This window comes from Camelus dromedarius, chromosome 12, assembly GCF_036321535.1.
Source record: "Camelus dromedarius isolate mCamDro1 chromosome 12, mCamDro1.pat, whole genome shotgun sequence".
Lineage (NCBI taxonomy): Eukaryota > Metazoa > Chordata > Mammalia > Artiodactyla > Camelidae > Camelus > Camelus dromedarius.
The window spans coordinates 48,972,626-48,990,411 of NC_087447.1; the positions used below are offsets into that span (position 1 = coordinate 48,972,626).

At 34.1% G+C, this 17,786-nt stretch overlaps 1 protein-coding gene and 1 pseudogene across 2 annotated transcripts in view; one reads left to right on the plus strand and one right to left on the minus strand.

Annotated features, from left to right (window-relative positions):
* RNF169 (ring finger protein 169) overlaps positions 1–17,786 on the plus strand; it is an 82,284-nt gene that overhangs the window by 22,927 nt on the left and 41,571 nt on the right. For both annotated transcript variants that reach the window (XR_010383421.1, XM_031460337.2), the window contains exon 2: positions 2,815–2,888. Coding sequence is in view for 1 of the 2 variants with exons in the window: in XM_031460337.2 (XP_031316197.2) it covers positions 2,815–2,888 (74 nt within the window). In the remaining variant the exon portion in view is untranslated. The remainder of the gene's footprint in view (positions 1–2,814; positions 2,889–17,786) is intronic.
* LOC105098016 (small ribosomal subunit protein mS31-like) lies at positions 7,904–9,977 on the minus strand (annotated as a pseudogene).

The following is a 17,786-nucleotide window of genomic DNA, read 5'->3' on the forward strand; positions in this document are numbered from 1 at the left end:
TTGATAGTATAACTACATAAAAATCACCGCTATAAGCAAAGTCAAGACATGATAAACTGGGAAAAGTATTGCTATTCATCTGACATGAGGGTAATTTTCCTTACATAGAGAGAGCTTTAACAAATAAAGAAAAAGTTAATTCCAACAGGAGTAAAGGAGATGCATATACATTTTCTATCAAAGGAAATGCAAATTACTTAAACATATGAGAAGTACTCAATTTCACTCATAAAGTAAGTACATAAGATACAGAATTTCACCTATTAGACTGGCAAAGCTAAAATTTTCAGCACTCATTTTGCTGGAAAAGGTGTGAGGAAATGGCACTCTCATGCATCGCTGGTGGGACTGTAAGTCCGTATAGGCTTGAAGGGCAATTTGGTTTTGTCAGCATTACAGAAGCACATATTCTTTGACATAGCAATTCTGATTTCAGCAATTTATGGATATACTTGCAGACAAGCAAAATGATATATATGTAAGATCTTTCATTATAAGGATTGTTTTAATAGTCTCTGGAGATTTAAACTCACCTGAATTTCTCTATCTTGGTCCTCCTTTTTATTCTTAGTATTAATTTGTCTTCTCTCTCTCCTTTTTTTCTTAACCAGTTTTAATACTTTTGTTTATTGGTCATCTCATAGTACCATGTGGAAAATAGAATCAGCCAGTGTTGTTAGCTTTAATCAGCAGAAATCTACTTTGGCAAATTTAAGCAGAAAAGCAATTTATTGAGAAAGAATATTGGGTAACCCAGGGTAATCAGCCAGGTAGCTAGAGAACATGGCTTGGGAAATGGCAGCTAAGATCCAAGAGCAAAGTCTGTATAATATGAGTTCTTTGAAATGTTTTTGCAACTTCTTTGTCACTTAGTGTATTTTCAATTGTTCCTTGTTTGCTTTCATATATATTTTGTTCATTGGGTTCATACATGTATATAAATATATATATTCAAGGTTGTTAATTTTATTGTTCAATTTTTCTGTATTTTTATTACCTTTTGATCTGCCTGATCTGTTTTTAATTGTGGTATGTTAAAATTTTTTACCATAATTTTGGATATATTAATTTCTCTTATTTTTTGCTCTGTTGTAGGTTCATACAAGTTCATAATTATTGTATCTTCTTGATGGGTTGCCTTTTTCATCATTATGTAATATCTCTCTTTGTTCCTGTTATTTCTATTTCTCTTAAATTTGCCATGTACTATTTCTGTGGCCTTGGGCAAGTCATTAACCTCTCATTTTCCTTATTGTAAAATGAATAAAATACCTGCTTTATAAAGTTTCTGTGACAATTCACTGGGAAAATAGATATGAAGTACCTGCCATGTAATAGTTTCTCTATAAATGGATTAAAAGTTCTTTTTTGCCTTAAGGGCTTTGTTTTACCCTCCCTTCTTTCCCTCTTCTTTTAAAGCAGCTACTTTTAAATACTATTTGCCTGTAAGTAGAAATGTGCTTAGGGATATGATTAAAATACTCATCAGGCCTTTTTTTTTTTTTAAGTAGTGAAGGTGATGGAGTGTTTGTCTCCCAAACCCAGGGTCTAACAATTCTCTAGTGCTTGGAGTTCTGCTTCTCTAGAGCTTTAAGTTAATTTTCTGCATCTGCATTAGGTCCAATGTTTCTGAGTATCTTCCACATTCTCTGGTGCATATGAGTCTTTCTAAAATAGTTGAGATGAATAAAAAATTAAAAAATAAAATAGTTGAGACAACTGAAAAAAGGACAGAAGTCAACTTTTTGAGGAGCTTACTTTTATGCAACAAATATCAACCTGAATGGGATATAGAGTTATTAGTAAGTCTTAAAATAAATACTATGCTTAAATCACTGAATATACATAGGGTATATAGAAGTGTCATGAACATTTAAGGAAGCAGAAGTGTGTACTTTCTCCTTTTTGATAGCATTTAGGACTTATCTTTTATTCCTGTTCTTAACTTGGATTTTTATCATCTCTTTATATAACCAGTGTGTATTTTGTGCCTCCTGTGTGCCTGGATATCTCAGATTTAAAACTATATATAGAGAAGGGGAGAAAACAGAATTTCAACCGAAAAAACAGTATAAAAAGTTTAAAAGTATATGGCATTTATATATTGTAACCAGATAGTCAAGAGTTAAAAGATACAGGACTTTAGAAAGATAAAGTTGTGATCGGTCTCTGGAGAACCATGAGTGACATATTGAAGAGTTTTGACTTTATACTATAAGCTGATCAAAGCCACTGAAGGCTTTGAGGATAAAAATTCAAGTTATGTACAGAAAATATTTATAGATTACATGTAGGAAAATATTCTGGTGCAGTGTTGAAAAAGAAATAGAAATAGTATTATGAGTAAAACTTTAGCTAATTTAAAATATTGCTTGGTAACACTGAACTAAAACTACACAGTTTTCCTTGAGGTCTTTTAACATGGTACTTTATCAGTGAGAGCCTTCTAAACTACTCTGGATGAAATATATTTTTTCTTCCATTCTACGTTTATTTTCCTCCATAGCCCCTAGTACTGCCAGTTGTATTAACACATACACGCTTGCTTGTTTATTGTCTGTTCCATCCACAAGATTGTAAGCCCCATGATAGCAAGGACTTTATTTGTTCAGTGCTCCTCCCTGGTGCTTAGAACTGTGCCTGGCTTATACCCTTTAATAAATATTTGTTAAATGAATGAATGAATAAATGAATATGCAAATTAATGACCACAGTTTTTATGTGGTTTATGATGTGGGGGCAACAGTAGGACAAGATCTTGGTTCCTTCCTAGAAAGTTTTGTTAAAAAGTGTTTTCCTTTCCCTTTTCTCCAGAGTTTATATTCAGAGCACCAATCAAATTAAGCAAGCCTGGGGAACTTTGTGAGGAATATGAAAGCCTGAGAAAGGTATAGTATACATATTATTACTGCCATTCATTTTCTTAAAGTAGATGGCAATAATGACATTAAAGAATGCTTAGTGGAGATTTTGATTTACTAGGGGTTTTTAAAATTTACAATGCAGAGCCTGTCTTTTTCCACTCCACCTTTTACTGGTCCAGTTAGATTTTGTAGCTATAATGGAAGTAGAGTAAACCTTAACTAAGAACTCCTTTTTAGCTGTCCTTTCAAAGATGAAAATGTAGCTCACAGGGCCTGTCACATACCTGTTGCAAAACTGGCCACCAAGAGGTATTCTTGGCATTTAATTGTTAATTAAAAGCTAGCATTTAAGCTTTAATAATAATAGCTTGTATTATTTTTCCTTATCTTGCAAGATTCCTCTAATTACAAGAAGCTGGTATTATCTTTTATTGCTTTCACTCTATTAAGAACTCCAGAAGAATGTAACTTAGGCCATTAAGGGGGTAGTGGAATAATTTTCGTTTACCATTGGGAAAGCTTTTAGCTTGTCCACATCATCTTTTTTTGATGTTTTCAAGCTAATTGTCTAGAAATCATTTGGGAGAATTAAGACTTGAAAAAGGCTCCTAATAAGAAGTATACTATAAGATTTGTGTCGTCCTTCCCTTGCACTCTCCCTCACCACCATCCCCTACCCACGTTCATAAATGATTAGATAATCATTCTACATGTAGATATTTATTTAATACTTTATACAGGCAAATAATCCACTTCTCTGAATCAGACAACATCATGAAAGAGGTGAGACAATAACATTATTGTGGCATTCTAGACTGAATGAAAAATATAGGTATTTAATAAGGTCATGTTAAAGAGAAAAGATTAGAAAACTGCTTAATGACTGTGTATTCTTTGACCTCGTTTAAATGGGGGTGTTACATGTTGACTTGGGTTGACTTTTATGTTGTTATTGTGAAGTTTTTTTTGGTTTTTGTTTTAAATCACTTACAAAGCTTGTTTCTACATAGAAAGAAATTATTCTCAGGGGACACATCAAAAGAACCAAAGTTCTCAAATAAAATTTCAGAATATGCAGATATTTAGTTTCAATGTAACTTTTCAGAAGCTTGGAGAATATGGAAAATTTAAAGCTATCAGCTTAAAGGTAAAGAAAAAAACAAGGAGTTGGAAGTAGGAAAAAGTGGTAAAGCAGAAGGCACAGTGAGCATAGAGGCCTTTTCACGCTAATGGGAAAGACAGTAAATAAGCAAACAACCATTCAATATATATTAATAAAATAGAATAAGAAGAGTTATAGGTGAGTGGAAGGGAAACTTGAGACATAAAAGGACTGTTTTTTGAGAGATGGCAACATCTGAGTTGCTACCTGAAAGAAGCGAAGGAGCAAGCCAAGTAAAGGTATGAGGTTTGGCTGAATCTGAGCGTGCAGGTGTTGGGTGGAAGCGGGGAATGGGGATTTGGTAAGACATGGGCTGGGAGAGTTAAGAAGGCCAGATCAAAGAAGGCCTAGTTATCTGGTAAGGGGCCTAAACTTATTTTAAATGTGTTGGGAAGCCAGTAATATGATCTGACTTACACTTTTAAAAAGGTCTGTGATTGCTGTGTGGGGAATAAACTGTAATGGGCCTAGGAATTAAGAATAGTAGAGACCCAAAATTTATGACTCAAATAAATTAGGAGTTTTATTTTTCTCAAGCAACAAAAAAAAAACTGGAGACAGGCTATCCAGGTCTGATATGGCAGCTCCATGACATCAGGGGATCAGGCTCTCTCTCTTTTTTTTTTAAATTTAGACGTCTTCAAGTGTGCCTGTCTCCCGTGTGGTGTGGAATGGATGTCCTTCTCTAGAATCACATCTAGACAGAAGGCTGAGGCAGAAGGGTGTATGTCAGCTGTATTGGGTCTTTTAAAGAGCTTTCTCCAAAGTCCCACTCAGTGACTTCACCTATTTTTATAGTTCGCTGTCACAGACTTCCTTTAGCTGCCGGGGAGTCTGGGAAGCATAGTGTTTTAGCTGGGTACATTAACTTCCTAAGTAAAGTCAGGGTTCTTTTAGTAAGGAATGAAAGAATGGATATTGGATAGGCAGCTAGCTGTCTCTGCATCATGGTACAAGAATGGAAATAAGACTAATTAGGACACTTCTGGAGTAAGCAATGTGTTGAGTTTAACCAAGGTTAGGGTTTTGCCAGAAGTGTGATCGAGGGAGAGGTGCAGTGGACTTGAAGATGTAACAAGGAAGTTGTTTTAGTTTTGGACCATGGTTATTTAAGGAGGTTATTTAAGGAAGGAGTTGAGGGCATGAGGGACGCATGGACAGTAAGAGTGGGAGAGTCAATGGACTGGAACTTTTGATGGTGATACGGAATTGTAAAAGTAGGGTCACTAGCATACAAGTAAAGTTGAAAAGCTAGGAAGTGGTGAGAGGCTTAAAATTGAGACTTGGAGGTGGTTTAGTTGTTGAATGTGACAAGGTTTGGGTTATGACTGTGGGAGAGATAACTGAAGTAGGATGGAAGATTTATTTAGAAGGAAGTGAAGAAACAGATTATACTGATACTGAAATCTTCAGAAATGATCACTGGAGTGGCTGCGCAGAAACTTAGATGCGAAGTTTTTCTGTGAATAAGGGGAGCTGACAGACGGGTAGATAGGTGACTGCAAAGAGGGACTGTGGGTATTATAGTCTGATGGTAAATACTTCAAACAAGCTAGGAATTTTGAGGAATAATATCTATTCTGTAACTTAAAAAAATTTTTTTACTAACAATGTGGTTTTGTTGGTGGGGGTTGGGGGTACTTTCATATAGATACTTTTAAATTCTAAATGATATTTCATAGTATGGATGAGGCATAATCCACTTAACCATTCTATTATCATTTAAATAATCTGCTGATTATTTAAATTGTTTCCCATTTTCCCCAACAGTGAAGAGATTTTGCACTAAACATACATGAACGTATCTAAGCAAATGCTTCCTTTAGGTTAGAGTCCTAGAAGTGAAAGTGCAGGGTAAATGGTATATACATTTTGTATTTTGGTGGATATAACAAACTGCCTTTAAAAAAGACTTTTTCAACTTAACCCTCTCACCAACAGTAAAAGAGTTCCTTTACTTTAAATCTTTGCCAAACCTTTATCATTATTTTTAATATTCTACTGTCTGCTGGATAAAATATCTCATTGTTTTAATTTACACTGCCCTGACTACTAGAGAGGAGCATCTTGTGCTTACTGGTCGTTTTCTGTGAATTCCCTGCTTATAACCTTTAGATGTGGAAGCTCATTCCACAAATACCTTTTGGGTATTTGTGATCTTGATTGCTAATGGCATGCTATTTTGTTGTTGTTTTTCTGTGCTTTTATAGATGTATTCTATTAAAAAGAAGTTTTCTGACACAGGGTTTTAAGTGGAAGGAGAGTATTAGCATGTGTTCAGTTCTTCATTTGGGCTACACTGATTGAGGGAAGAATTTTGTTGTATTCATTCTTGAATGTAGATATTTTTGTCTGCAGTAAATATACATTGAAGTGAAAAAATAATTTTTAGGGAGAAATTATTTCAATATTGATCTCTTCATGGTTCTAATCTATGTAAGATTGTTAGTTACTTTGTCTTTTAAAACAATTGATGCGTTGCTGTAAGTTCTGTTTATTGGTTGCATTAAGCCTATTATTTACACCATTATTTCTTCTGCTTATTTGTTAAGTGCTTCACTTTGACTACATGGTTAAGTAATAGTTGCTCTATGTTATAGTTGGGAAACATGATCCATCATGCTTTTGTTTGTCTTCTTTGAATCATTAGACAGAAAGGTTGAAGGTGGTGGGGGGGATAGTCTTTTTGCTTCTAGACTGCTTTTCTCCCTGGTTTCTATAGTGGGAAAGATGAATTGCTTTTGATAATTCTGTGGATCACATGAATGGTTTAGGCTTTCTCTGAATTAGTTTACTGACCTATCCATTTTCTTTTATTCTCCCTCACCACTGTTTTTGGTGGAGAATTTGTTTTTGAGGAGAATTTTCTCCCCATTGCTGGCTGAATTATTCAAGTAGTAAGCATTGCAGTTCTTAGTCCTTAGCCAGAGCATAGAGTAATCAGATATAGTCAGTGGGTTACTGAAGTGAGTAATGACTCTATAAGGCAGACATTAACTTTTCTGAAGGAATTTTTTTTCAAGGTAAGTAAACTTTTAGGGCCTAATTATCTTTGAAATTATATATCTTTATGTTTCCTTTTATTATCTTTTTGCATGAACTGTTAAATATAATGTACTTTATTAAAACTTGAACGTTCCACGTAAGTCTGTTTGGCTATGCAATGCATCATGAGCTGAATGCTGAGCTGGCCTTTCCCTTATTTTTTAAATTTATTAATTTTAAAAGAAGCTTGTATTTACTTAAATATGTTCTGTAACACCATGGAAGCAGCAGGTTGTTTGCGTGTTGAAAAAAATTTTTCCCAGTTAGATTGTAAAATCTTTCAAGATGGATGTGTTTTAGTCTCTTTAACTCTCCACCACATCTGATATAATATCTTGCACTTACATATTTTTTTTTACTAGCAAATGCTTTACTTTATTTTTTTTAACATTTTTTATTGATTTATAATCATTTTACAATGTTGTGTCAAATTCCAGTGTTCAGCACAATTTTTCAGTCATACATGGACATATACACACTCATTGTCACATTTTTTTCTCTGTGAGCTACCATAATGTTTTGTGTATGTTTCCCTGTGCTGTACAGTATAATCTTGTTTATCTATTTTACAATTTTGAAATCCCAGTCTATCCCTTCCCACCCTCCGCCCCCCTGGCAACCACAAGTCTGTATTTCTATTTCTGTCCTGTATTTATGCTTTGTTTTTGTTTGTTTGTTTGTTTGTTTACATATTTATTACATACTGATTGAATTGAGTTGTTGATCATCCAGTTTTAAAGCCCCTTCTTTTAGAGAAATGACTTGAGCAGGGATATACAGCTGTCTCATGATAGAACTAGATGTATTTTAAGATTTCTAGAGTTCTTTTTACCATATTATTTTCTCTTTTTTTCTTCTTCATCTGAAATGTTAATATGTAATCTTTGAGGAAATGCCTGCTTTTGGCATGTGCTGATGCACCTCTTTCTTGAAAAAGAAATAAATATAGAATCTCTTAATACATCTTTAAGAGCAGATAAGCTGTATGGTCCTAAGAAGGAAAAACTCTCAAAAGAGTATGTTTTAATTTTGACTGCATGAGGGAAGAACTTGTTACCTTTTAGGATGTTCAAAATCTGGAAATGTTCACCTAGTTTTTTTCTTCTTTTGCTATTTACAGCCACCCAGATGAGGAAAAACAACTTTATCAAGTAATGTGCTTTTCAAAGAAAAACAACATAATTTGGGAAATTCAAAGCATGATCAAATTTAATTAGAATAGCAGGTTATTTAGATTACATCTGCAATGTGCTGTTTTTCCTTGTTTCTTTTATTTATGAGAGATGATCAGTAGTTATAAAATTACTATATTAGTATAATAGTTTATGTGGTTTAGAGACTAATTTAAATAAAATCATTTCAGTACTACTTGAAAACCAAACTAGGGTATTTTCTAGAAATAGTTGCAACTCTTCTGTCTCTAGTTTAAAATAAAATATTTTGTTAAAATATCTGATTAGTGAGACTTTTAGTAAATTTAATTAGCTTTATTTTTTCTTACTTATAAAACTAAGCAGAATTGTAAAATACTGTGAGTTGTAAAAAGAAGAAAAGTTCAAGTTATAAAAAGACTTCAAGGAGAAAGGGAAAATTACCAGTAATCCTGCCACCTAATAACCATATTTAAATGCTTATCATTTTTTCTAGTAAAATTATTTTACTTGGTTATAATACCAATCTCCAGTAGCTTGAAATAAAAACTTCCATGGTCTCCAGTTGAACTTTATGCCATTTTCTTTTAGAATGTCCTGTTTTTATTAAAATAATGTCTAAACCACTCTATGTATTCAACCTTCTTAACACTCAGATATGGGCTTTTGGAAAGGGCACAGGTCACCAGCTCCATGAAGTGGCTAATTGGTCCTTGTTTCGGAAAATCCTTTAGGTATTTATCGAGAAATATATGTTTGTGAAATTCTGAACCATTGTCATTAAAACCTGCTTCATTGCTAATTAGAAACTCCTAGAGTTTCCCCTCTTTTGTCTACTGGATCATCTCTTCAGAACTGTTTTGGAAGGGCTATTCACTGACTGCAGCTAAATGCTTAGCAAATTCCACATCCCAAAGTGAAGGTGCTGTCTCTGTGTTTCAGATGCCTCTTTGATAACTGCCTTAAGCTCAAGTATTTATCTCTTCTCTTTGGATATATTTTGCCTAAAACTTTTTCTAAGATCAACGGTCTTCTCATGGCCAACATAATCATCAGCTCCTTCATCAAACTGAATCTGATGCACTGATCTCGTACTAACTCTATCTGTGGCAGATCTGGCAACTTTCGTAGCTGACATGATGTTACTGAAACTAATTTTAGGTCTTTCTCCATCTTTCTGTGCCCTTGAGTCTTCCTTGTGCTGTTGGATCTCCCCGAGCAGCTCTGACTTGGTGGTCTGCTTGTCAAAAGGGAGGGAGTCTGCAACAGCAGATGCAGCTGCCACTAGCTTAGAACTCAGGGACTCACTTCTCTTTTTGGGGGCATCTTCTGGGCTTTTGGAAGTCTGCCAGTTGCAGCCTCCAAACGTTTAAGTTGTCTTCTGTTGGGTGGCTTTGTTGTTTGTACATTTACTGTGCTTAATTCAACTTTCATGTCCTTAATAATATTTATCAAGTCTTTTTTCTTATTCTCATTTACACTGTCTTGGCTCTCTCTCTCTCCTTGGAAATCTCATGGGTTGGAGCAGAATGCTCATCTTTCTTGCGATAGATCATGCTATTAGTGCCAAAATATCTCCTGATATTATTTTTTTGTTCTGACCATTCCATATAGAGAAGTGAGTAACACAGTCACAGCCAACAATTCCTCTGGGCCTCCAGAGTGCAAAGGGAGGCAGGAAAGGGGGCAAAGAGATAGGATTCCCTAGACACTTGGAAACATCATGGAGAAACAAACTGAACTGGGAAACAATGGGGATAGAGCAAATGTCCCCCACCCCCATTATACTAAGTGAGATACGTCAGAGAAAGACCAGTACTGTATGATTTTACTTATATGTGGAAACTAAAAGGCAAAACAAATGAACAAACATAACAAAATAGAAACAGAATTATAAATACAGAGAACCCCTCCGGTGGTTGGTTGCCAGAGGGGAAAGGGTAGGAAAGAAATAGATGAGGGAGATTAAGACGTATAAATTTCCAGTTGCAAAACAAGTGAGTCAGGAGTATGAAATGTACAGTGTGGGGACTATAGTCAATAGCTATGTAATATCTTTGTAAGGTGGCAGATTGTAACTAGACTTATCATGGTGATCATGTTGAGTATAGAAATATTCAATTACTGCATTGTTAACAGGAAATAACATAGTGTTGTAGGTCAGTTATACTTCAGAAACAAACTCACTCATAGAAAAAAAAGATCAGATTTGTGGTTACGAGTTAGAAGGTGCGGGGAGAGGGAATTGAGTGAAGACAGTCAAAAAGTACAAACTTCCAAGTTATAAATAAGTACTAGGGATGCAGTGTACAACATTTTAAATACAGTTAACACTGCTGTATGTTGTACATGAAAGTTGTTAAGAGTAAATCCTAAGAGTTAAAAATTTTTTCTATTTAGTTTTGTGTCTGTATGAGATGATGAATGTTCACTAAGCTTATTATGATAATCATTTCATGATGTATGTAAGTCATATCATCATGCTGTACCCCTTAAACTTGTACAGTGCTGTATGTCAATTGTATCTTGATAAAACTGGGAGGAAAAATATATCTATCATAAATTTAAGCTTGACTTTTTACACAGTATATTTAGGGTCACACTATACATGCCATTTTTACTAACCTTTTTATTTAGCATATCAGATGAAGCTTTCCATATCAATATCCAAGCCAGCAGTTTTGATGGCTGTATAGAATAACAGAAAATATCTTTGTAATATATCACATGCATGCCGATATCTTCCTTAAAGCCTAACCATTTAAGAATCAGAAGTAACATTTAAAAATGTGATGTTTAAAAAAAGATTCCATAAAATAATTTTTAAAGTGTCCTATCTCTATTCAAATTTGTGTAAAAATTCACACGTAATCTACTTTCAGTAAAATTGCAAGCTTGGTTGTATTCTTCTGGAATTCAAATGAGAGTTTAAAGCCTCATGTGCTGCTTACATCTGAGAGGCAACTTTTTTGTTTATCTCAGACTTTAAAACAAAACTGCAGATGCTTGATAAATCACAATACAGATGGTGTGGCTATTTTGCCCTAACCTGAGAGACAGGGCGTTATAGTGCTTAGGAGCCAACTGTCTGAGTTCAGATCCTGGCTCTACATGTGAATTTGGGCAAGTTAGTTCATCTCTCCATGTCTTAGTTTCCTGGTCTGTAAAATGGACACCATAGTACCCAGCTTATAGGGTTACTGTAAAATAGTGCCTGGCACATGGTAATCCATATATAAAAATTATTATTCTTTTTTTTTTAAGATTTTTTATTGATTTATAATCATTTTACAATGTTGTGTCAAATTCCAGTGTTCAGCACAATTTTTCAGTTATTCATGGACATATACACACTCATTGTCACATTTTTTTCTCTCTGAGTTATCATAACATTTTGTGTATATTTCCCTGTGCTATACAGTGTAATCTTGTTTATCCATTCTACAATTTTGAAATCCCAGTCTGTCCCTTCCCACCCCTCACCCCCTTGGCAACCACAAGTTTGTATTCTATATCTATGAGTCTGTTTCTGTTTTGTATTTATGTTCATTTTATTTATTTATTTATTTATTTATTTATTTATTTATTTATTTATTTATTTATTTATTTATATTCCACATATGAGCGATCTCATGGTATTTTTTCTTTCTCTCTCTGGCTTACTACACTTAGAATGACATTCTCCAGGGACATCCATGTTACTGCAATTGGCATTGTCATTTTTATGGCTGAATTGTATTCCATTGTATAAATATACCACATCTCCTTTGTCCAGTCATCTGTTGATGGACATTTAGGCTGTTTCCATGTCTTGGCTATTGTAAATAATGCTGCTATGAACATTGGGGTGCAGGTGTCATCCTGAAGTAGGGTTCCTTATGGATACAAGCCCAGGAGTGGGATTCATGGGTCGTATGGTTAAGTCTATTCCTAGTCTTTTGAGGAATCTCCACACTGTTTTCCATAGTGGCTGCACCAAACTGCATTCCCACCAGCAGTGTAGGAGGGTTCCCCTTTCTCCACAGCCTCTCCAGCATTTGTCATTTGTGGATTTTTGAATGACGGCCATTCTGACTGGTGTGAGGTGATACCTCATTGTAGTTTTGATTTGCATTTCTCTGATAATTAGTGATATTGAGCATTTTTTCATGTGCTTTTTGATCATTTGTATGTCTTCCTTGGAGAATTGCTTGTTTAGGTCTTCTGCCCATTTTTGGATTGGGTTGTTTATTTTTTTCTTATTGAGTCGTATGAGCTGCTTGTATATTCTGGAGATCAAGCCTTTGTCGGTTTCACTTGCAAAAATTTTCTCCCATTCCGTAGATTTTCTTCTTGTTTTACTTCTGGTTTCCTTTGCTGTGCAGAAGCTTGTAAGTTTCATTAGGTCCCATTTGTTTATTCTTGCTTTTATTTCTTCTAGGAGAAAATTTTTGAAATGTATGTCAGAGAATGTTTTGGCTATGTTTTCCTCTAGGAGGTTTATTGTATCTTGTCTTATGTTTAAGTCTTTAATCCATTTTGAGTTGATTTTTGTATATGGTGTAAGGGAGTGTTCTAGCTTCATTGTTCTAGCTTCATTGTTCTAGCTACATGCTGCTGTCCAGTTTTCCCAACACCATTTGCTGAAGAGACTGTCTTTATTCCATTGTATATTCTTGCCTCCTTTGTCGAAGATGAGTTGACCAAAAGTTTGTGGGTTCATTTCTGGGCTCTCTATTCTGTTCCATTGGTCTATATGTCTGTTTTGGTACCAATACCATGCTGTCTTGATGACTGTAGCTCTATAGTATTTTCTGAAGTCTGGGAGAGTTATTCCTCCAGCCTCTTTCTTTCTCTTCAGTAATGCTTTGGCAATTCTAGGTCTTTGATGGTTCCATATAAATTTTATTATGATTTGTTCTAGTTCTGTGAAATATGTCCTGGGTAATTTGATAGGGATTGCATTAAATCTGTAAGAATTATTATTCTTTAAAATTTGAAATTCTAAAAAGTCTAGCACAAAGTAACCCCTCTCCATTGCTGCCATTTTAAAAATTTCTTCATTTGAGTAAGAAATGGCTTACTGTCAAAAAGTTATGATTGGAAGCTGGAAAGTTAGTGGTATGAACCATAAATGAATTCCCAGTTTTCTTGCAATTTGAATAGTGAAGACCTGTCTTTGACTTTTCATAGTCCATCACTTAGAGCTCTTTACACTTCTAATAAGTGAGTGCCCTCCCCTTCATGTAGCCTTTTAGCTTGACAACATATGACTTAGACAATATCTGCTGGTTCAATTTATGTTTAAACTTAAATGCTTATAATTAATTTTATGTGCATTTTTTATAACACATGTAATAATTAAAAACCTATATTGAAGTAATTTTAAACATTTTACATAAAGGAGAAAATTTGTAAAATGTTATGTTGGCATGTATATTTATATATATTTAATTCTAAACATAACATTTAAATTGGAAGGTGTTTAAGAATTTAAAGTGAAGGGAGCATAGTATTGTCAATGTGATTTCTTTAAAATTAGGTATAAGTCATAAGAGCAAATAGTTGCTCTGGTGCTATTTAAGTGATTGCTCAAGTCGAAGTCGTGGCTTTAGCCTTGTTTGCAAGAGTTCATTTGCTATGATTTCTGGATGCTGTGAGATGGAAGCTTCAGGTAGTCCTTACTTATCCTGAACACTTTCTTTTTGTGTGCAGCATCAGCAATACTCACCATTTAGACCCCATAGTAGTGGTTAACTATTAGTATCAAATGAGAGTCTGTGAACGAGATAGGAGATATAAAGCATTGATCGCTGTAGATACCGAAGTAAATTGAAATATTCTGACACTAATTTGAATATCTAACAAGTTCATCATGTTCTGAAGCAGTGTTTCTGAAGTAGTGGTCTACAACTTTATTATCTTGTATTATACTCCTTTCACAACCCCCTTAACAATTTAAAATACTTTTGATGTCTTCTGTTAAAGAATAATCCCTAGATAAGCAACAAAAGTGTATTCAGCCTATTTATTGAGATGGTGATATTTAGTGGTTACAACCTTATGGACTATAAGTGTATGATTTGTTAGATTGTTAGGAGATTGTCATTCTAAGTGAAGTAAGCCAGAGAAAGAAAAATACCATATGATACCACTCATATGTGGAATCTAAAAAAAAAAAAAAGACAGAAATGAACTTATTTACGAAATAGAAACAGAATCACAGACATAGAAAACAAATATGGTTACCGCGGGGAAAGGTGGTGGGAAGGGATAAATTGGGAGTTTGAGATTTGCAGATAAAACTAACTACTATATATAAAATAGATAAACAACAAGTTTCTTTGGTATAGCACAGGGATCTATATTGAATATCTTGTGGTAACCTATAATGAAAAAGAATATGAAAACAAAAATATGTATGACTGAAACATTATGCTGTACACCAGAAATTGAAACATCACTGTAAAACTGACTAAACTTCAATTAAAAAAAAAGACCAAGTCTACAAACAAACAAAATATATATATTGGAAATTAACTTAAAGATTCCCATTATTACCTTTGTGAATCCTCTTAGGAGTCTTGGGTCCCAGTTTGAGAACCTTTGGCCCAGAAATAATTAGAAAATGAGTTAAATATATATAACTCATATAATTTACTATATGTTTTTATATATAATCATCTTATTTTATAGGAAAAAAATCTGTTATTGTGTCTTGGGGGGAAGATTAATGAAACACCACGAGGCTAGAAGGTCCTACAGCTCTCACAAATAATTTCTGTAGTCTACTATCATTGGGTGGTGGATCATTTCTTACTTAGATAAGAAAATGAGAAAATTACAGATTGGTGAACTCCTAATCTTTAAAGTACCATTTGGCAGGACTTTTCCTACTAGCTCTGTGTTCATGGCATTGCCAGGTCTGTTATCTTTTATTGTGGAATTGAGAGAAGCTCCCCAAAGCAGGGGGACTGGTACAGTGACCAAAATAGGTATAGTTTATACTGCAGAGAATATTTGTTGGAAGGACCTTTTAAAAATTAATTAGTCCAGTGACGTCATTCATTTCAACCACATTCTGCTAGAACATAAGCCCCATGCAAAGAGCTTTGTCATTTTTGGTCAGGGTTGTATCCTTAGCACTGAAAGGAGTGCCTCACATGTAGACTCTAGTGCTTTGTAAATATTTGTGGAACTGAACTTATTGAACACAGGCCCTGTGTCTAGAACTCAAGTAGGAGAGAAGAAATGAAGGATGAATAGGACATGGTTCCAGACTGAAAGAAGCTCATAGTGTTTAGGGAAAGATTTGAAAACAAGTAATTGGACACAAGCAATTTGTGTTAAAAATCCATGATAGAAGTGTGTTTTGTGTGTTATGAAATGTATATTAAAATATTTCATTTGAAACAGTCTGATATGTATATGTATTTTAATCTAAACTCTAAGGATGGCTAGTTAACATTTGAAGCACTGAAGGGGAATAGTGGAATAGTTACATGGCATTTGAAAGACTGTAATCTGAACTTTTCTCTGCAGAGGCTCCTAAAAGCCCTTTAGTTAGCTCTATAATCACCCAGAACCTGAGGTTTGTTAACTAGCATAATGGATGTTATAAATGATTTCTAAATTTTTAATTTTCATAACATTTAAACAAACATAAAAGTGGAGAGAACAATAAAATGCACCCCTGTATACCTATCACTTAGATTTTACAATTATGAAGATAAGTAATTTTTCATGATGAAATGAGTATTATTCAAGACATGTGGATTAGCTTCAAATATTGTACAGGCATTGCTGCCCTTGCATGAACAGAATTTTAGAATCTAGTGAGTTCAATAGCCTGTTCCTTCGATGGAGCATTGCCCTATGGCTAGGAATTCTGTTTGCCTCTGTGCTTAGCTGTTAGGAGAAAATTCAACTACCTGATTCTAACCAGAAGAAGTTGAAATCTCCTGCTAAAATATTGCCTTTGCCTTGAGTGAACCTGTCATACAACTTGTTTACTGTAGTATCTAAAAGAAAGCTATCTGGAAGTTCATGATATGTATGTAATAGGATATATAACACTTCAATTATTTAAGTGCTATAAAATATACATAATATAACATTTGCCGTTTTAACCATTTGAAGTGTACAATTGAGTAGTCTTAAGTACATTCACAGTGTTGTGCAATCATTACTTTCTTTTTCCAAAATTTTTTCATCACTCCAAATAGAAACTCTGTACCCATTAATCAATATCTCCCCATTCTGCCATCCCCCCAGCTCCTAATAACCTCTAACCTACTTCTTCCTTCTACAGATTTGCCTATTCTAGATATGTAAGTGGAATCATACAATATTTATCCTTTTGTATTTGGCTTATTTCACTCAGCATAATGTTTTCAAGGTTTATCCACATTGTAGCATGTTTTAATACTTCATTCCTTTTTATGGCTGGATATTTTATTAAGTGTGTATATCACGCTTTGTTTATCCTTTCATCTCCTGATAGACACTTGGGTTGTCCCACTTTTTGGCTATTGTGAATAATGCTGCAGTAAACATTGGCATATAAATAACTGTTTGACTCCCTGTTTTCATTTCTTTGGTGTATATCACTAGGAGTGGCATTGCTGGGTCATAGGAATAATTGTATATTTAATTTTTTGAGACAACGTGTTTTCTACAGCACTATCTTACATTCCTACCAGCAATGTTATGAGGGCTCCAATTTCTCCATGCTCTTGTTAGCACTTGTTATGTTCTGATTTGTAAAAATAATCATTTTAGTGGGTATCTCATTAGGTTTTGATTTGTATTTCCCTAATGAATGATGATGTTGAGTGTCTTTTCATGTGCTTATTGACCGTTTGTGTCTCTTCTTTGAGAAATGTCTTATTTAAGTCTTTTGCTCAATTTTGAATTGGGTTGTTTGTCTTTTTGTTGTTGAGTTGTAAGAGTTCTTTATGTATGCTGAATATTAAATCTTTATCAGATATGGGATTTGCAAATATTTTCTCTCATTCTGTAGGTTGGCTTTTCACTTTTTAGATAGTGTCCTTTGCACAGAAGTTTTTAATTTTGATGAAGTCCAGTTTATCTGTTTTTTCTTTTGTTGCTTGTGCTTTTCTGTTTGGCTTTTTCACTCAGTGTAATTATTTTGAGATTCATTCACTTAGTTGCATGTATCAATAGTTTATTCTTTTTTATTGCAGAGTAGTATTTCATTGTATGCATATGTCACAATTTGTTTATTTATTTGCCTTTTGATAGATATTTGGGTTGTTCCCATTTATATTACAAATAAAGCTGCTATGAACATTCATGTACAAGTCTTTGTATAGCATATATATTTTTTTCTCTTAGATAAATACTTAGGCATGAGATGGCTGGATCATAAGGTAGTTGTGTTTCATTTTTTAAGAAACTGCCAAACTTTTCCTAAGTAGTTTTACTGTTTTAACTCCTACCAGTAGCATATGAAAGTTCTGGTTTCTTTCAATGTTTGCCAGCATTTGATATGGTCAGTCGTTAATTTTAGCAATTCTGATTGGTGTGTGGTGGTATCTCATTGTGGTTTTAGTTTGTGTTTCC